General features: G+C 45.6%; 1 protein-coding gene across 2 annotated transcripts in view; it reads right to left on the minus strand.

Moving 5' to 3' along the window:
- The window catches only part of LOC128300772 (homeotic protein distal-less), a 46225-nt gene extending 22790 nt beyond the window's left edge, over window positions 1-23435 (minus strand). For both annotated transcript variants that reach the window (XM_053036964.1, XM_053036962.1), the window contains exons 1-3: window positions 23335-23435; window positions 18474-18649; window positions 13112-13290 (exon numbers count right to left, since the gene is read on the minus strand). In XM_053036964.1, the coding sequence (XP_052892924.1) occupies window positions 13112-13290; window positions 18474-18649; window positions 23335-23435 (456 nt within the window). The remainder of the gene's footprint in view (window positions 1-13111; window positions 13291-18473; window positions 18650-23334) is intronic.

Below are 23435 nucleotides of genomic sequence, written 5' to 3' on the forward strand. Positions count from 1 at the left end.
TAATAATTTTAAAAGTGTATAATCAAATCTTTCACACACAAAGAGAGAGAGAGAAACGGAAGGGAAACGGTTCACGGTGCTCTCTGCCGCATGTCCTCGGGGTGGTGGTGAAGAAGCAAGAACATTTCCAGACGTGGAATACGTCTGGAACTTCCAGACACACTTCCCAAATCCCAAAGAGATCTTCGGAAGGAAACCTGGTACGGATCGTGGCGTTGTTCCAATACGGCCAAAGAGTGCACTGATGAAGGGAATAAGAAGAACTCATCGACCGGGTCCGATGGAGGGTGATTTCTTGGGTGAGAGGGTAGGTTGCCAACCTCCAGGCCCTACCGCTTGGAAAGGCAGGCGTCATAATAGTGCAATGGAACGCTGGCAGTACCGATGCTGATACTGTTGTAACATTGTGCAGCCGACGACAGCCGTAGGCCTCGCGTCGGATACGATCCGGCGGAAGGTGAGCCCATAAGCCCGCACCATAAAGGTATCGGCCAGGGACGCTGCTGCTGAGTTTGAGGTGGCTCGGCTCTTTATTGTTTTACGATACTTGCTACGTGCGGAGACCTTTCTCGAACTCCACCTTGGAGGTTACGTGTGACTCAAATGTGGCTCTGTGTGATGTGTGTTCAAAAACCTGGGCAGTAAACCGGAGAACCCACGAGACAGGCGGGAATGGTTCTCAGTATTTAAATATCAACAAACTATATATGTAGCAAAATGATTTTGTTTCACCGCTAGATTATACGCAGGCAGCAGAAAAAGACATGTTGTATATCAAGCCTAACAACATCACATCAATGATCGTACATTTTCGATCAAATTAAGACTTAACGAAGCAACCCTATCGAAACGAAGCTTCGTACACGCAACACATAACCCCCATCCATGCAGTACCGATTCCAAGCGGGCGTCGACCGTTTCCGAAAAACGAGCAGATACTTGCACCAGCCACAAAAAAAAAACGCAGGCCCTACAGACGAATAAAACCGCCCCAAGTTTCGGAACCGACCGTGTTCTTCCATATTTCCAACCGCGTACGAGCGTGTGTGTGCGAATAAATGTTGTGCCCCTTGTACCGCCCCGAGGAGAAAAGTCCTCCGCCCCGGCACCAAGACGACCGAAAACAGATAGCGGGTACCGGGAAAAGAAGCTGGGCCCTTTTCGCACACCGCGGTTCTTCATAATTCTTGGTTCTTTCGGCTTCGCTTAACGACATTGCGCAGACTCCCAGTGAAAATGCCGCCAAAAAGGCAGCCGAGAAAGCGAAGCCAGAACGTTACAGTGGGTTAGGAAATTCTACGAAACATCTTATGGTTTCTATTGTGGTCTGTGGATCTCTACAGTTTCGACCTTGAAGATGCTGGATTAAATTTTGAATGAGATTAGTAAAGCACTTCGGAATTGAACCAAACTGCTTAAAGATCGACATCATAGCATGGGTTCCGTCTAATTCTTTCTACGCTTAATCAATGACGTACGTAATAGAAATGTCATCGATTGACACTGCTGGAATTTCATAAATCATTGATGACTTAGTGATATAAGCCAGTCTCGCTAAATGTCATTTGTTATACTTGTAAATGAAATCAATAAGCTTGTTATGCAAACACATTCGCCTCGCTACCGGATAATGATCAATAATTGTCTGGAGATACCTGGACACTGGTTAGGGTGATCTTTCAGAATCATTCCATAGTAGCTAATTCCGTTCCACAAACAAAAAAATGTAACCTTTCCCAACTCGATTGTAACACACCGAGAGCTTTAGTGTGCCCTCACGCATTCACACACACAATGTGCCACAACTCATCAACATCCCCCGACGGTTTGCCACGCGGACCACCGTTCGAAGGTGTGTTTTGTACGGTTCGGTACATAAAATTCCATAAATCATTGACAGATGAATTTCGTAAGATGGGTACGGTCTCCGCGAACAGGCGAATCTTCTTCTTTTCTCCTTGCCGATGGCCTTCATTTGTTTCAGCCTACCTTCCGCCCGTGCTCCACCATGACAGCTGGCAAATGGCCAACACGTCTCGGCTCGGGCTGCAAAACACCCTGCCCCATTGCTTTAGGACCGTTGAGTGTGTGTATTTTGTGTTTTTCTTTAACTGCCCGGTCAAACTTTGCTGCGAGGACGCTGCAACGCGTGCGGCGTCCGAAAATGAGCAGATATTTCATGTGCATTATTTGTTTACCTTTAGACTGATGTTGATTGAATGAAGCGCCCCAGCGCCATGCGCACAGATGGAAGGCCGTCTTTGTACCGTTTGTTTTTTTTCGTTGCGCTCATTTCTTTTTTTCTTGTTACAACAAACGAGCTATTTCATGTTTGTGCCATGCTGCAGGAACATTACGTACGATGTTTGGTACCATTGAAATAGGATGTTTCAAATATAAACAATTACGTACATAACATGTAAATCTTCCAACAGTCTTCTACTTTACCAGATCTAGTAGATCGACAATAAACCCTGTTAAGCTTCTGCAGCCACCAAAACTTCTTCAGAATCTTATGGAAACAAAAGCGAAGACCTTGTTATAAATAAAGTTCAATGAATGAACCAACAAGATGTCTGCCGATCAAACAGAACAGCTCTCCCGATCAGGAGTCAACTCCGCTTACAACCGAAGCACAATAGCATCACCCCGTCCAAGAGCTCACTTGTCCACTTGTCGTCCGCAGGATGCTTCAGGTATTCGGATCGTCAGGAGTTTCTAAGAATACAAACTCTCCACGGCTCGCACGGTTTTTTGCTTACTCATCGCAACCAACTTCGGACCGGCATAGCAAATGTTGATGGTTTCATCAACCAAAAACACCAACCTGACGCATCGATCGATTCGTCGTAAGCTTCAAAACAAAACCCCGAAAAACAAAATCTTCAACAACGCACCCCAGTATCCTCCCAGAGATCCAGGATTCCCAGCCAAACCTGCACAGGCTCGGAGTCGAGATAATGAAATTAAGCCTACTACATGATTATGATTGACATCCAAATCAAACCTCCTCAACGCCCGGACTGGCCGCTCGCTGACTCTCCGGTGCGGCCGCAGTATGTCTTGGGAACACAAGACACCCAAACGGACACGATTGATGCCGACTAAACAACGATATGCTTCTCCTTCGCATCGTTTGGTTCCCATTTTTCGGGCCCCGGTCTTATTCATGTGTTTCAAACGTTGAATAGATGAATGGGACACACTGGACACCCTGGTCGATGAAAAGCAACACAGCAACACGCCGGTGCAACCCCGTGGCGAACATCTTGCCTTCCGCTCGCGTCAACCGAAGTGAGAAAAAGGAAATTTAATTAACGTACATTAAACAACAACCGGCAACAAACCACGGCGAGCCGGAGTTCTTCAATCCTGGCCCCCCTCAATCCTATTGCTGTTACTGTAACGTTCGCGATCAAGATCGCGGTCTCTTCCCCATCAATGAGGCGAGTATTCGCTGTCCGAAGCTCATTTGTAACGGTCCCAATCTTGACGCGGAAAAGTTTTGTTTTCTACACCCAAAAGCGACCAAAGCGACATGGAGAGGTCGTAGGTTTTCGGTATGGTTGGACACCGAAACATCCCACTGCTCACAACGGGGCACCTTGAAAGAAAAACTCCCAGCCCAGCAGTCGCGATTGACAGCTTCGATTGGTTGTGGTGTGTCTAATGCTTTTGTAGCAACTCGTTTTGTTTCGGAACATAACGGAAGGCCTAGTCTTCTGCCGATTTGCATCATCCACTGTTGCGTGTTGCTTTTGGGAAACAAAGCAAGAGACAAAGCGAGTGGACCATTATTCAAGTCAATGATGTAATAGCGATGAGTTGAAGTGCTTCTGTTTTTCTAGCCTCTTGTGAACAAACGGTTGAAGAACAATCTTTTGGAACATTCGTGTATGATAGATTTTGGTATACAAAGGGATATTAATTGAACTTCCCTACAACCTCCGGAATATGGACAACTGTCTCTGTTCAACCATTGTAAAACCTGCTCCACTTACTCTGGATCGTACTCGATCAACGATGCGTTTATAATTTGTGGTTAAATTGAATTCGGCCTACTAAGTATCCGGGTACTTCATCCAGCCAGCCAGAATGCGTTACTAACCTGTGACGGGTAGAAAGGAGCAAGCAAAGAAGAATGTTTTAAAAATTGGTTCAATATCATGCCACTTATGGCGATCCGCAGCGAGCCAGTTGGCGATTAATATGCTAATGTAAAGTGTGTATATAAATGAGTTAATTAGACAACCTACGAGCACGCCTGGCAAATCCGGATTGACCGGGCTTATATTTATAGATTGCCCCGGGAAGCGATCAGACACAGCCAAACCAGCGAGATCTCCCCTCCGTAACTCTTTGGCCGCGTAAATGACGTACAGCACACATCGCAACACATATGTCAATTATTGTGTTCTAGTTTACGGACTATGGCTAGCCATCTTTCGCTAGCATTTTGTCCCGACCATCATGCACCCGTCTGCTGCTCTAAAACGGCACTTCCGGTACGTGCCGGAGATGCAACCAGAACGCACCAGAACCCGACCCGGAGCCCGTAAATCATAACGGCTACGGGCTAATTAAATTTATTACAGCTCAATTGTTGACCCGAACGGTGGACGAAATGGTACCGCCACTAGTCGTGGGGTCACTCGCAGAGCTCCACTACATCTGCAGGCCGTGGGATGGTCTGCTGTGTGCGAGTTGTGGAACGCACTTTACTTGATCTTGTACGTTCGCGATCGATCCGGGGTAACCCTTTTCTTCGTTTAATTTAACGTATTATGTCTCCTTTCAACCCACGGGCAAGCGGATGCATTAGCACCGTTCGGGCCTGATATGAGGGGTCGTATCGGCGAGGGTCACAGTAATTGAATACAATTGACTTTTATCGATTTATCGGACCGTGCGCTAAACGAGGGTGGATAATTTATTTGATACGATCCCTTTTTTCTTTCCTATGCGATTTGCATTCGAGCGGAAAAACGTTGATCAATCGATAAGCATGCGTTCGCGGTGAGCTCTTGAAAGGGAATAGAGTTATCAAAGGAGTTAAAGGTTGCTTTGTGGAAACCTTCCAAACCATTCGTCTCTCTTCCTGATGCGAATTAGTTTACAAAGAATAGCTTTGCAAACAAACGGACCACAAAGGTCCCCTAATGTGTTTTGTAGCGATGCCCCAGCACAAATGCCCCAAATTCTAGCCTCCATTTTTTTTCCTGTTCCATTCCATCGCTCGCCAAACGTGTGCCACAAAATATTTCGCTTCTTGGCGCCAGGAAGGATTTTAATGAGCTTAGTTCCGCTGGTATATATCCGCCGAAAAACGTCAAAGAAGTCGGTCCTTCTGGAAAGGCATTTCTTCCTTTCAACCCGGCGGCAGGTGGGTTCCCTCATAAAATCGGACTAATTTGTTTCGATTATCTTCTGTCCGCGGCCTGCCAACGTTCGGACATTTCGTTTCGGTTTCGTTTGACCATCGTCGGGGCAGGGCGACTAAAGGGGCTCCATGTGCTTTTTTAAACACATCACACGAGTCGCTTCTACGCGGCTTTTCGGGACCATGTTTTCAACTGCCTGTTTTGGGATCGGTAACCGCTTCCCTGCTGTGCGTTGTTGATCCATTAGCTAACACATCGCGAAAGACGTTACCGACGCCTGTGAACCCATGGTGGAACCTTCTGTGGTGCCGTTGCATACGTTATTACCCCAGCAGGAGGTCACACGAGCCAGAAGGTTGCGTTTTTTTCTCCCTTTTTCTCGCTCGATCTCAATGGAACCGTATCGGTCGGAGGAGGTAAATCAAATCATCGGCCCCTTTCGGTTCACGGTATAGTTCGAGGGCAACAAAAAAATGGGTACCCTCAGCCTGAGTGACCTGATGCTGATGCCGATCATTAAACGGAAGTCGTAAAAATAACAAGGATTATATTTTACTCCTTTGTAACGCTGCTGTAGGTTTAGCGGGAGTTTCATTCGGACATAGTTTACATAGCGATACTTCAAAGCGTTAGGCCCCAGTACCACAAAAGCTCGTACAATGTCCGCTCGGCACGATTTCGTGTGAACTTTTGCAATGATTCAGCAACCAGAGCTGCATGAGAATTTTACCTTAAAGAAAGATTCTGACTGACACGTGGAAGTAACGTAGGAAGAACATGAAGTAATCAGACCAACCTGCCGACTGGTACACCTCTTTTTGCGAAATGCGCAAGAACTGACCAGCCTGTAACAACGTCACAAAGGCGCTGTGTCATTCGAACTAGTGAAGTCCCCGCTCATACTGAACCGCTTTTGTAATGCTTCTGATTAACGTCGAACGGAGACTCAAATGTCTATATTGACGCGCTAGAATATCGCCAACGGTCGCTAGTGTCCTTCCCTTCCTTATCACGGAAGCTACACGCTCCAAACCCACCGCCGTCGTCGTCTAATTACAGATTTAACCCTAAACCAATTAGGTTCTGTCCTACCGATGTTTCGGCACAGTAACATCATTAGCAACCCGCCGTGGCATCGTATTCCAAGCGACCCATGAAGTTGACACCGGTTTCGTATACCGACCCCGCGTTAGACAGGGCGCCGTACGAGCCGAGTCGTGTTCGCCGGGTTCACCAACCACCACTTCCTGGTGAAACTCCCATACTAATTAGTTGAAAAATTGTTCCAATTTCACCCCCAATCAAGAGGACTTTAAATCGGTTGTGTACGGTCGTCGTAATATTTCCATAAAAAACGCAGGGATGAAGAGGATCCCCGACAGGAATTGAGTTGAGATGACTCAGCGCAACAGGTTTCCATTGTAGAAGGATTATGAAAACATATGCTCACGATTAAGTTACAGCCCTGTTACAGCAGGGCACCCTAACCGTTTTGGAAGAGTCTGCAACCTGATGAAGCATGGCTGTCTTCCGAATCGAAACGAGTGGATTTTTCGGAAAGGGTGCCCACTCCTTGCATAGCCACGGTGAGGGATGTCTGATGTCTGATGCGTCCGTAGTTTTATTGTAACCCCTAACGCTCCCTACCAAACCGGGACGACTCGAGACAGGATGAATTACAATCGATAAACCATCAACAAACTGAATTGATTGACTACTGCCAGCAGCACCAGCAGCCAAAGCCTTGATGTTTCGATGTCAAGAGAGTGACCATAAACCATGGAACCATGCTTGCCGCGATCGCGTCTCGCGTCATCTTAGTTTAAGGCTTTTTGGCGAAGTCTCGTCACTTGAACGTAAACGAAAGGGGTATGTACGCACTCAAAAGTGACCGATGGTCGTCTATTGGGATCTATTGGAACCGGGCTCCTGAGGGTAGAGCGGTACAGAAAAAAAAGTTACTGCTTGGAAAAGAAAACGACGACAACATCGAGGAGTACCGCAGGAGAAGAAGGGAAAAAAACAGCAACACACCACAATAATTGAAGCAATTATATTCGATGATAAATTGATTTTTCAACAGTTTCCGAACGACGCGAACTGTGTTGCGTCAAGTATGTGTATCCCGTCCTTGCCTACTTCGACTTATCCGGATGCCACATTGTGTTGTCAGTGAGAGAAGCTGTCAGTTGCGCTTCGGGCCGGTCGGGCAATGTGGATATCGATGGTCTGGCCGAGCACAAGTCTGACTCACGGTTGTCTTGTACTGCCATTGACTTTGAGGCAGCATGTTAGGTCAGGTTGCCCGGTTGTGGCTGGAGGCTTGAACAAAAAAACCAACCTAGCTTGACATATTGCAGATTTCCACTGTACACACAATCTGATGAGTTATTTGCTTAGTAAGGCGGAATGACTAAGCTGATCTTGCACTGGCACTGGCAGAAAAAAATGCTACTGTTTGGAATGGAAAATCCTCCACTTCTAGGAATGAGCAAGTTCCTGGAAATAGTGACTAGAAGGTTGTCTAATGCATCAGTTCCAGTACACGCACGCAATGTTCAACGACATTTCAAATGTTTGGAATGTGAGTGATTGTCCGGAGAAATTGTTAGTAGATTAGTTTCCAGCACAAAACATGGATGATCTAAATGAAACCTACATCATTGATTGACATCATAGACAAACAGATCTTCAATTTTTGTAACGAAAATGGAATACTTAGGAGAACTCGCCTTACATGACTCTCAACTAGCACTAAATAATGAAGAATTCATCTCAACAACCTAATAAATTGATAGCTCCATTAAACCATCCCTGTGCACACGTGGAAACAAGCGTGCACACTCACACACAATTAATCATGCACATTCCGCGCGCGTTGTAAAGTGTCACCAGAAAGTGTCTTGTACGGAGTTGTCACTCGCATTACCGCACCTGCCAAACCGAAACGGAGTGCGGTCGGAGCGCAAGGGTTAGTAGTAGTTGCTGCTAATTGAAACGATAATCGCCAGCCAACAATTACAAGCAATAAACCAGCAGTAAAAAAGTATAATAAAACAAGACGAAAAAATACACCACAGCGTACACCGCATTCGGACAGGTGAGTGCGGGACCGTTTTACGAGTTGTAACGAACACACGCCACACCTTCACGCGCGCTCCCATACCCATCGCAGGCCAGGGTTCCGTGTTCGCCATACCAACAACGCACGGGGCCAAATTAGTCTATATTTTGGGATGGATGGACAAAACCTCCCCGTCCCATTCCATACGCTTCGGATTGCAATTATTCTGCCGTCCCAATTGCAACCTGTTGTACAGCAGCTCAGATGAACCTTATTGGCAATGAAGCAACGAACCGGAGGGACAATTTTCCGGTTGCAAATTGAATTATAATTTGCTTCCGAACAACTGGCCGGCGTGAATAATTTACTCACATTGACAGTGGACGGTCACAGGCAAGCACTCGGCGAGTTGTTTCATTTGCGTACCGGGTAGCTCCGAGGTCCGCCCGTAACGGCGCAATTCCCACCGGTCCCATCCGCTGGTGGAAGAAAGTGTGCGATTTAACTTGGATGCCAAAGGGGATTAGTTGGCTCGTTGAGCATGGCTCACCCCCCAAACGTGACATAAGTGCTAATTTGTCACCTTCCGTACCGCGCCCATCGACCCCCCCTACCCGCCCTACGTTCGATTCTGGCGTGGCGCTGAATAAAGGGCTTGTTTCCCATTAATCTTCGATCGGTGGCCCGATCCATTATTCGGTAGGTAAAAAGGCAAATGATAACTTCTAATGTCGACACTTCAACACCGATGTGGTCGACACCTAATCAATAGGTTTTAAAACCCCCAACAAGGGTGTGCATGTGTGTTCTTTTCTTCCTACACGTGGTACGTTCCGCCGGTGTATGCCAAGATGCGCGAACAATTGCTCCACAAGATCGATCCGCCCCGTTCAAAAGCGTCGACGAGCACGGTGATGCTTGAACGAGCGGTAATTGTAATGATCGTAATTGTAGGAACGTTTCGTTTTTTTATTGTTTGCTCGTCTAGTGGCACCCACATTTCAGCACCTCTAGGTGTTTGTATGTTTTGCGATATCATTACCCCGGATAGATTGGTCGGACTTTTGGTGAACCCTAGACAAAATGGGTTCCACAGCTCGAAAGCGAGAGAGTGATAAAGTTGGAGTTTAACATGGAGTTGCGCGCAATTAAAGTCATATCTAATTATTTCCAGTGTTGAAAGGTTTGTAGCTCCTTCTCACCCTGCTAATGCTCAGCTCAGATATGATCATCTGCTCTATTTGAATGAATTGTAATGACTGACGAGCTTAGTTCACAAGTAAAATTATTCAAGAAATATTACACCTCTTTTTATTTCCCTTGCAACAAACAATACCAAATCCTGCCAACCGAATATGTCACTTGTCGCAAACGACTTCCCAAAGCCACCCAGAAACTTATACCACAAAATGGCGATCCGCAGTACAATGGAGCGATAAATAATATTGTCAACAAGCACAGCGCTTTTACTATCCAAGTCGTACCATCGTTTGCATTCTCGTTCTCGTATTCAGAAAGACAACATCGAGTCGCCGTGACAGTGAGTGGGACGACCACTCGGAATCGATTCGATCCGATGAGATTCTCACCCTCCTGGCTGACGGGCTGTGTCACAGACACATCGCGGCCAGGGTGGGGATTGTATCGACCATTAATTTAAATTAATTTAACCCCTTTTTGCTTCGTCGGATCGGAATCCGAACCGGGGTTGCGTAGGCGATACTTCGCAGCGCTCCTCCGCAAATGGAAAGGAAATCCAGGGAGCCTCGGCAAACGCAGACAACTGAGCCGACCGTACCCAAATGCAGCAAATAATGGTTGACGTGAGCGCGGAGAAGGATGGAGAAATTAGAGCTCCCACCTTCGCTACTGAGGCGGATCGGATGGCCTACCGGACAATTGACGACGATGTTAGACAGCGAGGAATCATAAATTATCCACGAACGCACTGACACGATACGGCACATTTGTCATGCCTCTTCAGAGAAGGTTAATAGGGCTACTGGTACATTTACTAGAATGCCAGCGAGTTCCGAAAACAGGAAATAGGAAGTTCTATCAATAAAAGAGGTGCGTTAGTCCTTGCCTATTTTTGTGTCATTCGACCTAGATACTGAAGGATAATAAAAGAGCCTTTTTGTGCAGCAAGCCAAAGAAGAATGATAACAAAGTCGTTTAACAGTCAATACATAGGGATAACGCAGCTTGGTGTAGTGGAGTTATTGGTCAGGAATTATTAATAAAAATAATCCTCCGCCTAGAATGCAACCCCAACGAAACACTTGCACCAACCGTTGTAAACGCTACGAGAGTCAAAGCATTTTCTATTGTTACTTCGACCGCTTCACCCAAACCCAACTCACGAAACAATCCTTCCTTGTGATGATGATTATTCAAATTTCAAAATCACCTTCAATGGTTTGTTTTATTTTGCCCCTTTTTGTTGGATTGCATCTACCGTTGTTACTACTGCTACCGATGATGATGTTGAGGAAGATGATGTGCCCATTTTCGTTCGCTGCTATCCCCAGCTACTATGCCAATGGATGCTCACTCACCTACTCTCTGACTCGTCCGGGCAGACGCTCGTTTGTTATGCTTGCTTGTCTTATCGAAACTTCATTGGCACATAACCCGTTCCGTGCGCTGTGCAGCCTGCCTGAAAAGGAGAAGACACTGTTTGTCCTGACAGTGTGTGTGGGTTGCTGAAGGGTGTGACGAGGGGCAAGATGTCTGACGTCGATGGGGGGCCAGTTAGCGTCAGCGGGCGGACACGTCTTCTTTTGTTTTCAATTCGAATTTATTGATAGTGGGCGGGCAGGCTGCGTTAATTCAATTTACTCTTACCACCACTACTACTACACGGACGTGCACGAGCGCATGGATGGAGGCAGCCATAAAGGAAACAACAAGGCAAAAAAACAAACCGTCGTACACAAAACACGAGAAAACGATTCTTTTCGTAGGTCCTAAATACTCGCTGGAGGCTCTCCTGTCTGTTCTGTCAAAAGCTCCAGGCATCAGGGGGAAAACAAACCACAAAACAAGCCCAAACCGTTCCAATCATAGAGTTTTGGAAGGTCTAAAAGGCAGCGCTTGTTGCATCTCTGCTTGTTCTGGGGCTTTAACCAAAATTTCATGTTTCGAAGCAGTGGTGGTAGTAAAAAATCGTGAAAAAATTCCACCTGTGACAGTGATTTTTGGAGTTGTTTCGAACCACACATAAATAGTCTTCCCCAAGGTGGAAAAGTACCTTGGTAACAAAGTTTTCCGGTTTCCTTTTTGTCGTACACCCTGTAGAATGGAAAATCGGTATTACTTACCGCACGAAAGTCAGGACCCTGTGGCAATCGTTTGTTTGTGTCTGCCGTTGTCCAAGACACCTTGGGGGTGAGATTGAAGAATTTCGAGCACACCATGGCGCACTACCCGCTACAAGTCTCCATGCTGTCTGTCATTTGAAGTGAAACGACCAAACGATTGGGTCGATTGGTTTTTCAAAATCGATTGCCATACCTCTGGGCACTGCACCGGCACTCAACTGGCAACCGAGGCAGGCTAAAAGGCAATCAATTCCATATTCCCCATCGGAGCCGTTGGTAGGCCTTCCTTTGTTTGTTTGAACCACTGCATGAGATTCTCCGCCTCCGCCCCCATGCAAAGGTGGTAGTTGATGGGTGCAAATGTTTTCACCCCGGAAACGAACCTACGGGCCATTTTGAACCTCTCCAGCCCAGAAGCGGCCATCAACTAGGGTTCCTTTCTGCCTTTGCCGGACGTCCACGAAGTTGTCAATCACGTGGAGAGGTCACATCGAAGGGGTGAGGTCGTTGGGAAATCCAAGAAGTTTATTGGAATCGGTGCTAATCGGGGGCAAAACCTCCGCACGACCTTACACTCCACCTCCCCACGACAGACAACCGGTTCCGGTATCTGGCAAATAAAAATATTCCACAGTTGGGTATCTTTCCATCCTTTTTTATTTTTTTGAGCTACAATGCTACCCAGTGCTACAACACGACACGTTACGTTGTTCGGTGTTAGGTTGATTGTTTTCCTTTGTACTTTTGTGCTTTTCGGTCAACCATTTTCCCTATGGTAATCATGGGAAAGTTGCCGAATTTTTCATTGGCACGCCGGTCGGATCCGGAGGGTTGCCAAATAATATAATCACCCCGTCAGATAAGGCATCCCCTCCTCCCGGCGCACTCCCTCCCTGTTGTAGCGCGAAGGCAAAAGTTTTGACGCTGTGTGTTGCCGCTTGTCGCAAATTAGCCATTATTATGTCGATATCGATGTTTTTCGAGGGTGGTCGACCGACAGCGCTGGGCGCTGTGTGTTTCCGGTTCGGTAATTCGGCTAACAAATCTAATAAAGAAATTTGGCCACAAGCACCCCCGAAAAGCCCCTTCATTATTTTGAATGGCGTTCAGAAATCAAACCAACGGCAGCAACAGCAAAAAAGTATAAGGAGACCAAGCGAATTAAAATCAAATTTCTGACACGATCGAACTGTACTTGAGGATCGTTGGCTATACTGGACGTCTGGCGCAACGTTGGTCGGGTGCGGCTAAGCCACCTGCCGTTGGATGGCGCACGCGGTTAGATATTTGATATCGGAAAATCAGAAGAGGGAAAAAAATAATACTACATTGCCTACACTCACCTGTGTCTGCGTCAGCCCGAGGCTGGCGGCGAGCTCGGCTCGCTCCGGTAGCGCAAGGTACTGTGTTCGCTGAAATCTTCGGTTGAGCTGCTGTAGCTGCAGGGAGCTGTAGATGGTGCGCGGTTTTCGCATCTTCTTGCCCTTGCCGTTTACCCGCAGACCGGTGTCTTCTAATTTATCTAGCAGGAAATGCGCGTCACCGTCGGCGTTCGGCGCGGACGCGTTCACGTGCAGCGCGGTCGTCGGTGAGGGTGGTGGTGGCGGATACGGGGAAAAACCGGTAGTTGGAGAGAGAAGAGAAAACAGAAGATCGATTGCAGATGATGAAAATTGAAATACACTATCACAACCGGTGATGGTTGGTGACTGCCCCGACCTGGCGGCGGTGGCGAAAGTAGCAGGATAAGGATAACGAAGGACCATACCGGTGTCTGTGTCATGTACCCCGGCTGCGTGACTGGCGGCGTGGCTCTCAATCTGCCAGCCCCCGATGGCACAGAAACGACCCGATAATGATTTCATTAACACCACGTCCGGACACCACGACTGGCGACTTGGCCGTTTGGAAGATGCGATTTTCCTAAAGTGCGGAGCGAGGTGCGGACACGCGTGCGGCGCTATCGCTTACGCGGATACTAACAATGTTTGGAGGAGGTTCCATTCCTCTTAACTATCGATCAAACAAGGTCCGTGTATCCCGCCATGACCCCGATCAGAGTACCCGTCGTTGGATTATGCGTGTCAAAGAAAGTGCAAAACTTCATTTGCATTCCGTCCTGTTTTGTGTCTCACGGTACGCGCCACAAATCGCTTCTGTGGCGCCCCTGTCTAAACGCGCACCCGATACCTTGGGCGGTAAGGAAAAATTGATTTAGAAAACTGAAAGACGAAAAGTTTGCTCCCTGACGGTAAAACTTTCCTCCTGTGGGACCTCCTGCTACGAACAGGACGAACGACGAAATGTTACCGAAACCTGTCAAATGCAACATTGTTGCTGTTTGTTTAGCTAACTATTCCTGGACGAATGTAGCAAGGAATCTGTTTTTTTGTTTTTGGCCAATCATTTCCTTCTGGGCAACAACCAAAAAGCTAGTATCCATCATTTGTCTACAGATGTCGCTAGTGGGTTGTTGTTCTGACATTTACTAACACGAATGGTATGTCCACAATATTTTTCATCATTTTTATGCCGACTGCAGCTAGAAAGTTCAAAAAATTAAACTTCCACATCGAACCCTTTTGTCACTACAACCGAATTCAATCTCACAACAGCTCTCCATCAACACTTGCTCAAGAGTGGCGCGTTTTGAACAGCAAAATATAAGGTGCGTGTGTACATCCAGTATACATTAAACGCGTTTGCCGTATTTAATCAAAAATGTTAATTTATGTGTGCCAACATACTTTCTGCACAGCACCAAACCCCAACATACGGACCACAGGCGACACGAATGTGCGGAAAGGGCCGGGGCATTGCGTGTGAGCTTCATTCCATGCGAAACACCCAACCAACACGGTGGTGCCTGTGTTTTGGGCTGAAGTACAGAAGCACCTTCAGAGCGTTGGTGCGCTACTGTTGTCGTCGGCCACTTGCTACGCTCATACATAAATGGAGCATATATTGGTTGGCGAACGGTTGCGCTTGTCTCGGTGTGAAAAGAGCTCCTTGCTTTACCCGAGTGACCACCTTAATGCCTCCACCGCGCAACAACACATTTAACACACGAGCACCACGCAAGATGCACTTTAATATTGATAAAAGAAAACCCGTTTTCAGCTGGGATTAAATTTAAATAAGCATCCACACACCTCGCAAACACGCTGCTGCTGCTGCTATCACAGTGGCGAGCCAAGTTCGTGTACAGATTCACCAAATGGGATGGTGTAAAATTTGAAACAAAAACTAGTATGTAAAGAGCAAAAAAAAACACACATCACACTTCACAACAATGTTGGTTCCACCCGAACGAACGCACCCTTTCCGTATGTGCTATCGCAAAAATTAACATCCCATCCATCTCCCAACCCTCACGCAGAACAGATTGCGTACCTACCCCAATTGCAGCGGCGTGAATGACGACTGCTGCCAAAATCATGACACTGAGGGAAGCTGCCAAAGCAACAGCCAACAACAATAGCAAAAAAGCCGATCGTCTAAGGAAGTCCTCACGCAACGGGAGAGTCGCAACATTTGCGAGGTTGCGAAAATGCTGCGAATAAATTATTCCGTCCTGCACGTCCTTTTACGTTCCACGATCGATTGGGGGGCTGGGGGTTACGCAGGTATGTACGCGACGGACTGTCTCTGATTCCCGTGCAGCTCAAATGCGAGCTCAGCCGCATCATGGGTGCTCAGATTGTCGCTTTTTTCGTACCGAAGCTGCCTCCATCCGAGAGGAATTTCGCGAGCTGACCTCCGTCAAAAGGGCCGTGCCGGGATACGTGCCGGTTTGGAGTCGGGTTTTTGGCGCTGCTCTTGTGAAGAAAAATTTCAATTCCATCGCGTCACACGCGTTGAGTTGTGCAATTGCCTCACTGGATGTTTTGCGCATGGACTCAGGGGATCTTCGAGGTAGATGGATCACTGTTTCGGGAACAGTCACGTTTGTCTACCAACTTTCTATAAGTGGTTTCAAAGATTTTAACGCATTACCGACAGGTGCGTACACTAAATTTGTTAGAATTTAAAGATGATTGTTTTTTTTATTTTGAGCTGTGCTCCCCAACCGTAACTTAAACTTGCCCTTACATGGATTGCTCCCGTGTGAGATATGCTCACCGAGATCCCGCCACACCATCTACGGAAATCATCTCTCGGGAAACAAAGTAAATGCGAAGCGATCACTCTCCGGGCCTTCCAATGTTATGTTGGTGTCCCTGTCGCATAAATATCGGTCGGTCGGTAATGTTTCGCAGAAATCCTTGACTGCTCTCGGTGCCCTACTTTTACATAAATGGTCCCACAGCGTTCCTTCACAGTGTGATACGTTTTTACTGCACGCTGATCGATTGTGACCAATTCTTGGATGGACATCTTTTGATATTCGTAAACACACGTGACTGGAAGTCAGTGGCGAACAATGTTCGAAACGGAACTAAGACAAAACAGTAACCGCAAGATTCTCTGGAGTGATAAAAAATTGATCTGATTTTTAATATTACATGTTATTTCGTACGCATCAAGCTATTTTTGATGTTTTTCAGAAATCAAAATAGGTTTCAAAATTTAACTTCTCCCTCCTACGTAAGCCATTATTACAATTGGATATATTAAATCGGAGGTCTAAAAATAGCTATCTATATTATTCAAATGTTGATTTATATTAGGAGGGGACTACACGTAGCTCATCAATCCGATCTGGTACGATCCGTTATCCGCGAAAACATTTCCGGGACATTTCTAGATCCCCAAATACGGTTTCTCAATCGTGCCGAAAAAGGGATCTTCTCACCCTTTGCATCGATTTGCACACCGGTGATACAGTTTGGTGCGTCTATTATTATTTAAATCGGTAACCATTCCGTACGCACCTTTTCTTCCGACGGCCTACTTCTGCTGCGGAGAACGTGCCATCTACCTTTTGCGGCGCCGAGATGGGATTGGCCGGAACATAGAATCGCGCACCGGAAACGCACATATGGAAACGGTTTCTATGCCGCGAAAGGTGCGTGAGATGCTTGTAGCAATACAACTGCACACACACACAAAAAAAATCTATGATAAAATAGAAATAAAGGGACACACAGCTCACAGCTGAAAGCATTCACATTCCGCCAGCAGCCGCCGCCATATCGAACACATCGTAATAACGCTTACAAAAAAGTGGACCTCATGTCTAAGGTAGAGCAGCAGCTTTTTGCTGTTGAGGCTGTTAGGCTGTAGTAATGCTGCCGGTCCCGGGCTGAGGTCGATTCCCGTGGGGTTTGTTTCTCGGGCACCGCCTACCGTTGTGGCAACGACAGTCAGGACAACCCTGGGCAACCACACCGGTACCAACCGGCACCGGAAACCGTATCCGTCGCTCACGTCGGTTTCAAATTTTGTGCGACGGAAGCGAGGGAGCAACCCAACCAAGCGGCTGCGTTGGACCGTGTTTTATTCATCGGAGCGACACTTTTTATTTCATTCCTCGATGCCGCGCTTTTTTTATTTATTTATTTCCCCCGCGCGCACACGGCAACACACCGAGGGCGGATGTACGATACTGGCAGTTCCGCGGCGACGACCCTTTCGTCCATTGATTGTTGGCCCGACGGTTTGGGATTGCGTTTCGTTCATTTTATTTTCCTTCCAATTTTATTGGAAACATATTTTACTTTTTCACCCAAATGCCCTAAGGCTAGGCCGGCTGTTGTAGTTTTTGCACAGGGCGCCAAGATTTTCCCTGCCTAGTGCGAGTTCCCTGCTTTTTTTGTTTCTTCCTCCCTTCCAAGCAGCACGCGGTTGTGGGTCTAATTTAATTTGCACCTTTCGGCTTGTCGGGGAAGGAACGTCCGAACGGATGAAGTTTGGCACGAGCTCGATTTATGTTGTGTGTTTGAATTGTTGCTAAAGCGATAGCGCCATTAGTTTGTGCTTTTCGGGCAGAAGGCCTTATTGGAAAAGTGTGCTTTAGTTTTGTTTTCCTGTAAAATGATATGTAACAATTGATCTTCTACGATGGTTGATCATTTAGTGCTAATGTTATTTACTGTTCTTCCCAAGAGGAACACAGCAAAATAGTTAGGCTCAATTTTACGCTCAATTCATTTCGGCTTAATTTACTGCCATCGAACAGATCAAGCAAATGCATTAAAAATGCGTTATTTTCATTCCGTATTTTTTGTTAAGCTTGCCGTTCGGACCGTTTGCAACCGACATCCGACGGACCTTTTCATTAGACGATCGGTTGATTTTTTGCTCTTTACACACTCTTTGTTTAGTTTTTGCCAACGGAATACTCCTTGTATGTCTTGCACCTTTCTTATAAAGTCGTTCACCATCTGGCGGTTTTTCACAACGACTAATTAATTTATGTGGCATGATAAATAATCCCGCAGTGGGTTAAGTGCCATTTTCTTGTGTTCTTTTTAGTTCCTAATGCACTAAAATGTCTACAATGTAAATGAAACACAAACAAGCAAGGTACAGCGTTTTTGCTACATTAACTAATTTTCTTCACAATGCATTGAATGCATCACACTGCTTCACTTCTTCACGCTCATAAAAAATACCATTTTTTATGTAAGACTTCGAATATTTTAATTATTTCTTTTGCCTTAAATTGTCTAAGGCCTGGAGTTCGATAAAACCGCACTCAAGACACCGAAACCGGCCGGTCGATCCTTCATAACAGTGCTGCATTTTGAGTGAAAAACTTACCATCTTTTGGTGGACTAGCGCAGGGTGGTGCGTAACTGCCTAAATGATACCCAGAGTACGAGTTCTGGTGCATCGGTGGAAACGGATAGCCGAGGGCACCGCGCGGACTCGGAAAGCCCGAATCCTGACCGCCCTGTGCGCTAAAATGCTGATAACCGCTCCGGATGCCACCGTACCTAAAAGCAGAAAATAGAAACCCGAAATCGAATTAGATGTTGTGTTTTAGTTATTTTAAGCAATCAAATACTCCCATCAAATAATCGCTTCAAATTGCGCTTCAATGGCAAATTGTTTTTAATATCTTCATTTTTCCCTTGAAATTGGTGGCCTTTTTGATATTCGACAGATTTGTGGGAAATTAGTAACCTAATAGCATCCACAACAAATACTGCAGTGCGGAATAGAAATATAATATCCACCACCGTAACTCAACAGCACATCAAAGCCCATCGACAACTTGGCCCAAAACAACACAAAACTTAAAACCTTCCGAAAAACTCAATTAGGCCTAATTTTTCCGAACTAAAAACCACACCAACCATCGATGTAAACGTACACGGGATGTAATTTTATGCACGTGGAACGTGTGCACCGAAAATGCTACCGAGTCTGCTGTTGTCCATTGTGCGGTGGCCTCCCCTCCAGCGGCGAAGAAGTTTCGTACCGGGGCGGCCGGATGGCGCCACCAAATGGAAGGTGCGGAAATGGTGAGAAAAACGCAGCAACACACAAAAAGCGTACCACCTCCTTTTCCAACCTCGCCCTAACCCTCCAACGGACCAAACCCGCACTGGTCGATTTGTAACACACGCGCAGTGTATTTTATTCGGGTGCCGCCGGTGGGCTGTAGAAACGATTTGGATTGGATGGAAAACCTCGGGCGGCGCTTTTCCAGCATGGCGTCCATCAACGCGGAGCGCTCCCACATGTTCAAACAAACGTCTCCGTTGTACTGGGTCTGTTGTCTAATACCGTAATACCGATGTAATGCTGAAGAAGCCGAAATAGAGAACACCGGAAGAATGGAAAGAAAGGGGAAGCAGACGAAGAAAACAACACGAACCGGAAAAGCGTTCGCGTAGCGGGGTGGAAAAATTTTCGGGGGTGAAAATAAGAACAAGCGTAAATACCCGAGCCGAGGCGCGTAAGTGAAGCTGATGTGGTAGCCATTGGCTTGCTGGCCATACCAATGTATCTAGGTCCGATCCGGTTTGCTCCCAACGCTACCCAGGCGTACTCGAGCTGAATGAATTAAACAATTTACGTATAATTCAATTTCGGTAGCGAACCTTTAATTTCGATCGACCCATTAGACGCGCTCGCCACCCGTCTGGAAGCGCCCCCCTAGGCGATTGACTGTAGCAGGAGCCAGGTCATGAAAATTGTACCAGCTGCTGAAGAAATGTTTTTAAACGGGGGCTTTTTATGGAGAGCCTCGTGTGGAGAGGCTTCTTATTTCCCATAATTTATTTCATATCCGTTGGAGTTTAAAATCTAAAATATTACACATAAATTTTGTTTGTTTTACCATCTCTTCTACTTAAAAAACGACTTTCTCTGTTTAATTTAAATTAACTCACTGTCACTTGAAACATAGTCTAAACAGCGTCAGTTTTAATGTCTGGGCTGTACATGACGTGTCGTGAAGTTTTGATCCCAAACCAGACGTTTGTTGTTGCATCACAAAACTACCCAAGTAGCTATTTGAGCGGTCCGTCTCTAAATGTAATAATCATTACTATGAATCAAACACCTTCACACCACCATTACTGAGTGTTCATTTGGATATTGTCAATTTATTGCTGCCTTCACCTTTAGCGACCCGAACTTTGCGCACATCTCTTGAAGCCACAAATGCAGTCAAAGTTGTAGTGCACCTCTCTGTCCTCAAAATAATGAACACAATACGATCGGCAATAGTACGTTAATTGTTCGAAATAAAAAAATTTATGTCGGTGTGCCATAACTCCCTTACGCCATAAACCAGAGCTGTAAGACTGCTGCATGGAAACCCTCACAATCTTACAACCCGTTAGACAATATTCCATCGAGTACGCGAATGGGGATGTTACGCTCCTGTCAAGGAAGATCATCTCATAAAACAATGAAACCCCATCCACAATCACCTGACACACACTCTGCGGAGACTGTAACTGATTTGACGGTAAATAAATAAATCACAACCCTGTTCACCCCTTACCACTCAGAAGGTAATTAACGGAAATGGTTGCGTTGTAATCGCTGTTCCGTTGCTGAAATTACACTGTTGTAAAAATCTCTCAAACCAATGCCCATCGCAAACGGTGGGCCGTATCGTTTCCTTTGATTGAAGCAACATAAATCAATCCCGCGATTCGGTGGGCAATCGTTCGCCCATCCAGAAGCGACCGATCTGGGAGGACAAATTAGCACAGACCTATTGGGCCATAAAGGTTGGTTTATGTACGGCACAAAAAAAACCCAGCGCTGTACCTCCTAGAGCCTCGGGGGCACGCGTGTATGTGCCATAAAACTTGACAAACTACATGACCCTACCGCAGGCATGCCATCCGTCACCGAACCTGGCGCAAAAGTTAATCATAAAAACATAACGTAAACAATTGCCGCAAAGTACTTTCCACCCAGCACAGCACGTTGCAGTAGTAAAACAAACAACAACTTCTTCTGGCCCAAGCCACGTCCTTTCGCTTGTGTTCGTACGCATATTTTGCTCCACATACATATATTTTTTTACGATGCAGACATTTCCGTCGATTTATGTGCGCTAGCTTTCAGCGTTTCGCCTACTACTAGAGCTACCACCATCTGGGCCCCGACAGGGATTCTCAACATTAAATTGGTGGCCATAAAACCTAGCCTCGGGAGAATGGGCAAGCAAACGGTGACTGGAACGGGTGGAATGGATCGTAAAACTATGAAGCCTACTAGTAAAAACAAAAACCGATACATCCAAATCGGGCACTCTGCTCGGAGAGCTCACCGTGTACCGTTTTCACGATCGCGCGTAGAATCAATAGACGCGATCGTTTATTTGCACCGTTCACTGAAATGTACTACACGGTAGGAACTAGAGATGGGTTACTGTTATTTATTTATTTCAGTTTTTTCATCTACCTGCAATAAAGCGTCCAAAAATGGCCACTCCGAAAGCATCCAGATGTCTCATTGCCCCATCATACCAGCGTTGACACACCGTCTACGCTACAGTTATGCTCACATACGGGTAGAAAGAGTTCGGTTTTTTTAATTTTGCGTCGCAGTTAATATGTGACCGACGCGTCATTTTACGAATTGATGCCTACTCAGACGCGTGCCTGCCATACCCGTGCGTCATTAATCATTATCATTAGGCCGGTGCTAATTATCGCTGCACAAATAGCGATGCACCACCATCAAGCGGTACATATTTTTGCACAACTATCTTCCCGTTTTGCTTAGGTTTTGTTCGGTTGTCTGCCTCTTTTCACCAACTTTTTTCCTTTATTTAAAATATAACGAGTTATTATTTCGATCACTGTCTCGTTCCATTATCTCTTACGGACCAGAGAAATCTCCCACACGGAATTCGATTGCATTTATCACTGTCAGTTTGGATTAACATTTTGCAACCGCGGGCTTCGTGTTGCATTTTGCGTACGCCCGCTAACCTTCCGCTAGGATCTTTAAATGTAAAGCAAAAACATCATTCTCATCGATTGATGGCACGCTTCATGCCATCGGTGGCTAATGATGATGATGATGATGATAAGGTGCCTCATCGATTGAGTGTTAATTGCTTTTACGGAAGCCGGCTACAATTAAACGGTCTAATGGAGCAATTCGGTATCGATTTTGTGTGTGTCCCAATAATACAGTTCGGCAAGGACGAAAAGGCAGCAAATGCGCATGAATGAATGAAATTTATTTTTGTAATCAGCGAAACTATTTATAATTCACCATCAGCCAAAGGAATTCAGATCTAATTGAAATTGTTAATGAATATAATTTTTCCTACGCAAGCCAGAAATCATTTTATGCACAAAGAAATTTTTAAAGTACAATTTGTGTAATTGTTTTAAAAATTATTAAACTCTTGTTAATTAAGTAAGAGGCGAGTAAAATTGATAAATCATTTTATTTTTTTACATTACCATGGATCGAAATCAAGGCACCAAAAACTCCCTCTGAATAGATCAATTTTGAATGAGTGCCCTCTTTTGTTCAAAAATAGAATTTAATAATGGTAATTAATATTTATTTTGATAATAAATAATGTCTTTTAAATGTCAAAGCATCTCGAATTATTCCGTCCGATCCGTATCAAAACACCGGGAGGGATGTAGTAAACGGAATGAAACTGGTTAAATCGTTCTGAATTAGAATTGAAGATTATTGTGACTATTTCCTATATACTTTCACATTGTTAGGTATTAAAATCTGTATGTATATTTATATTTGTATATTACAATTTGGTTTGTTTCTCTTTCTAACTGACGCTAGAACTACCGAAGTAATCTTTTTTACCAGTACGGTTCCTTCTATAAGTATATAACTTCGGGGTTAAACCATCCCCCCATCATCGTTGATGCATGAATTTTATTTATCTATTTGTAAGTACAAACTCCAAGTGATAAGTGAAAGTATAATTAAAATCTTTGAATTTTTATCCTATTTAAAAAAGACCACAATCGCTATAAACATTTGGTAGGCACCATTCTGCAGTGATTATTGAGCAATACAACTCTTCAGGAATAATTGAATACGCTTTGCATGCACTCTGATGATAAAAGTGCGTCTTCGGTACAACGTCTCAAACATTTGCTATTATTAAGAAATTCCGAAACTATTTGCCGCATTTTTTTATAAATCAATCCACACTAACCCATGTTGCTGGAGCTCGACGAACGCCGATTTGCCGGGCGCGGTTGCCGTCGCACCGCCGTCGATGTACTTCGGCGTGTGCGGTGCATCCGGCGCATCCAT

This window comes from Anopheles moucheti, chromosome 3 (assembly GCF_943734755.1).
Source record: "Anopheles moucheti chromosome 3, idAnoMoucSN_F20_07, whole genome shotgun sequence".
Taxonomy (NCBI): domain Eukaryota; kingdom Metazoa; phylum Arthropoda; class Insecta; order Diptera; family Culicidae; genus Anopheles; species Anopheles moucheti.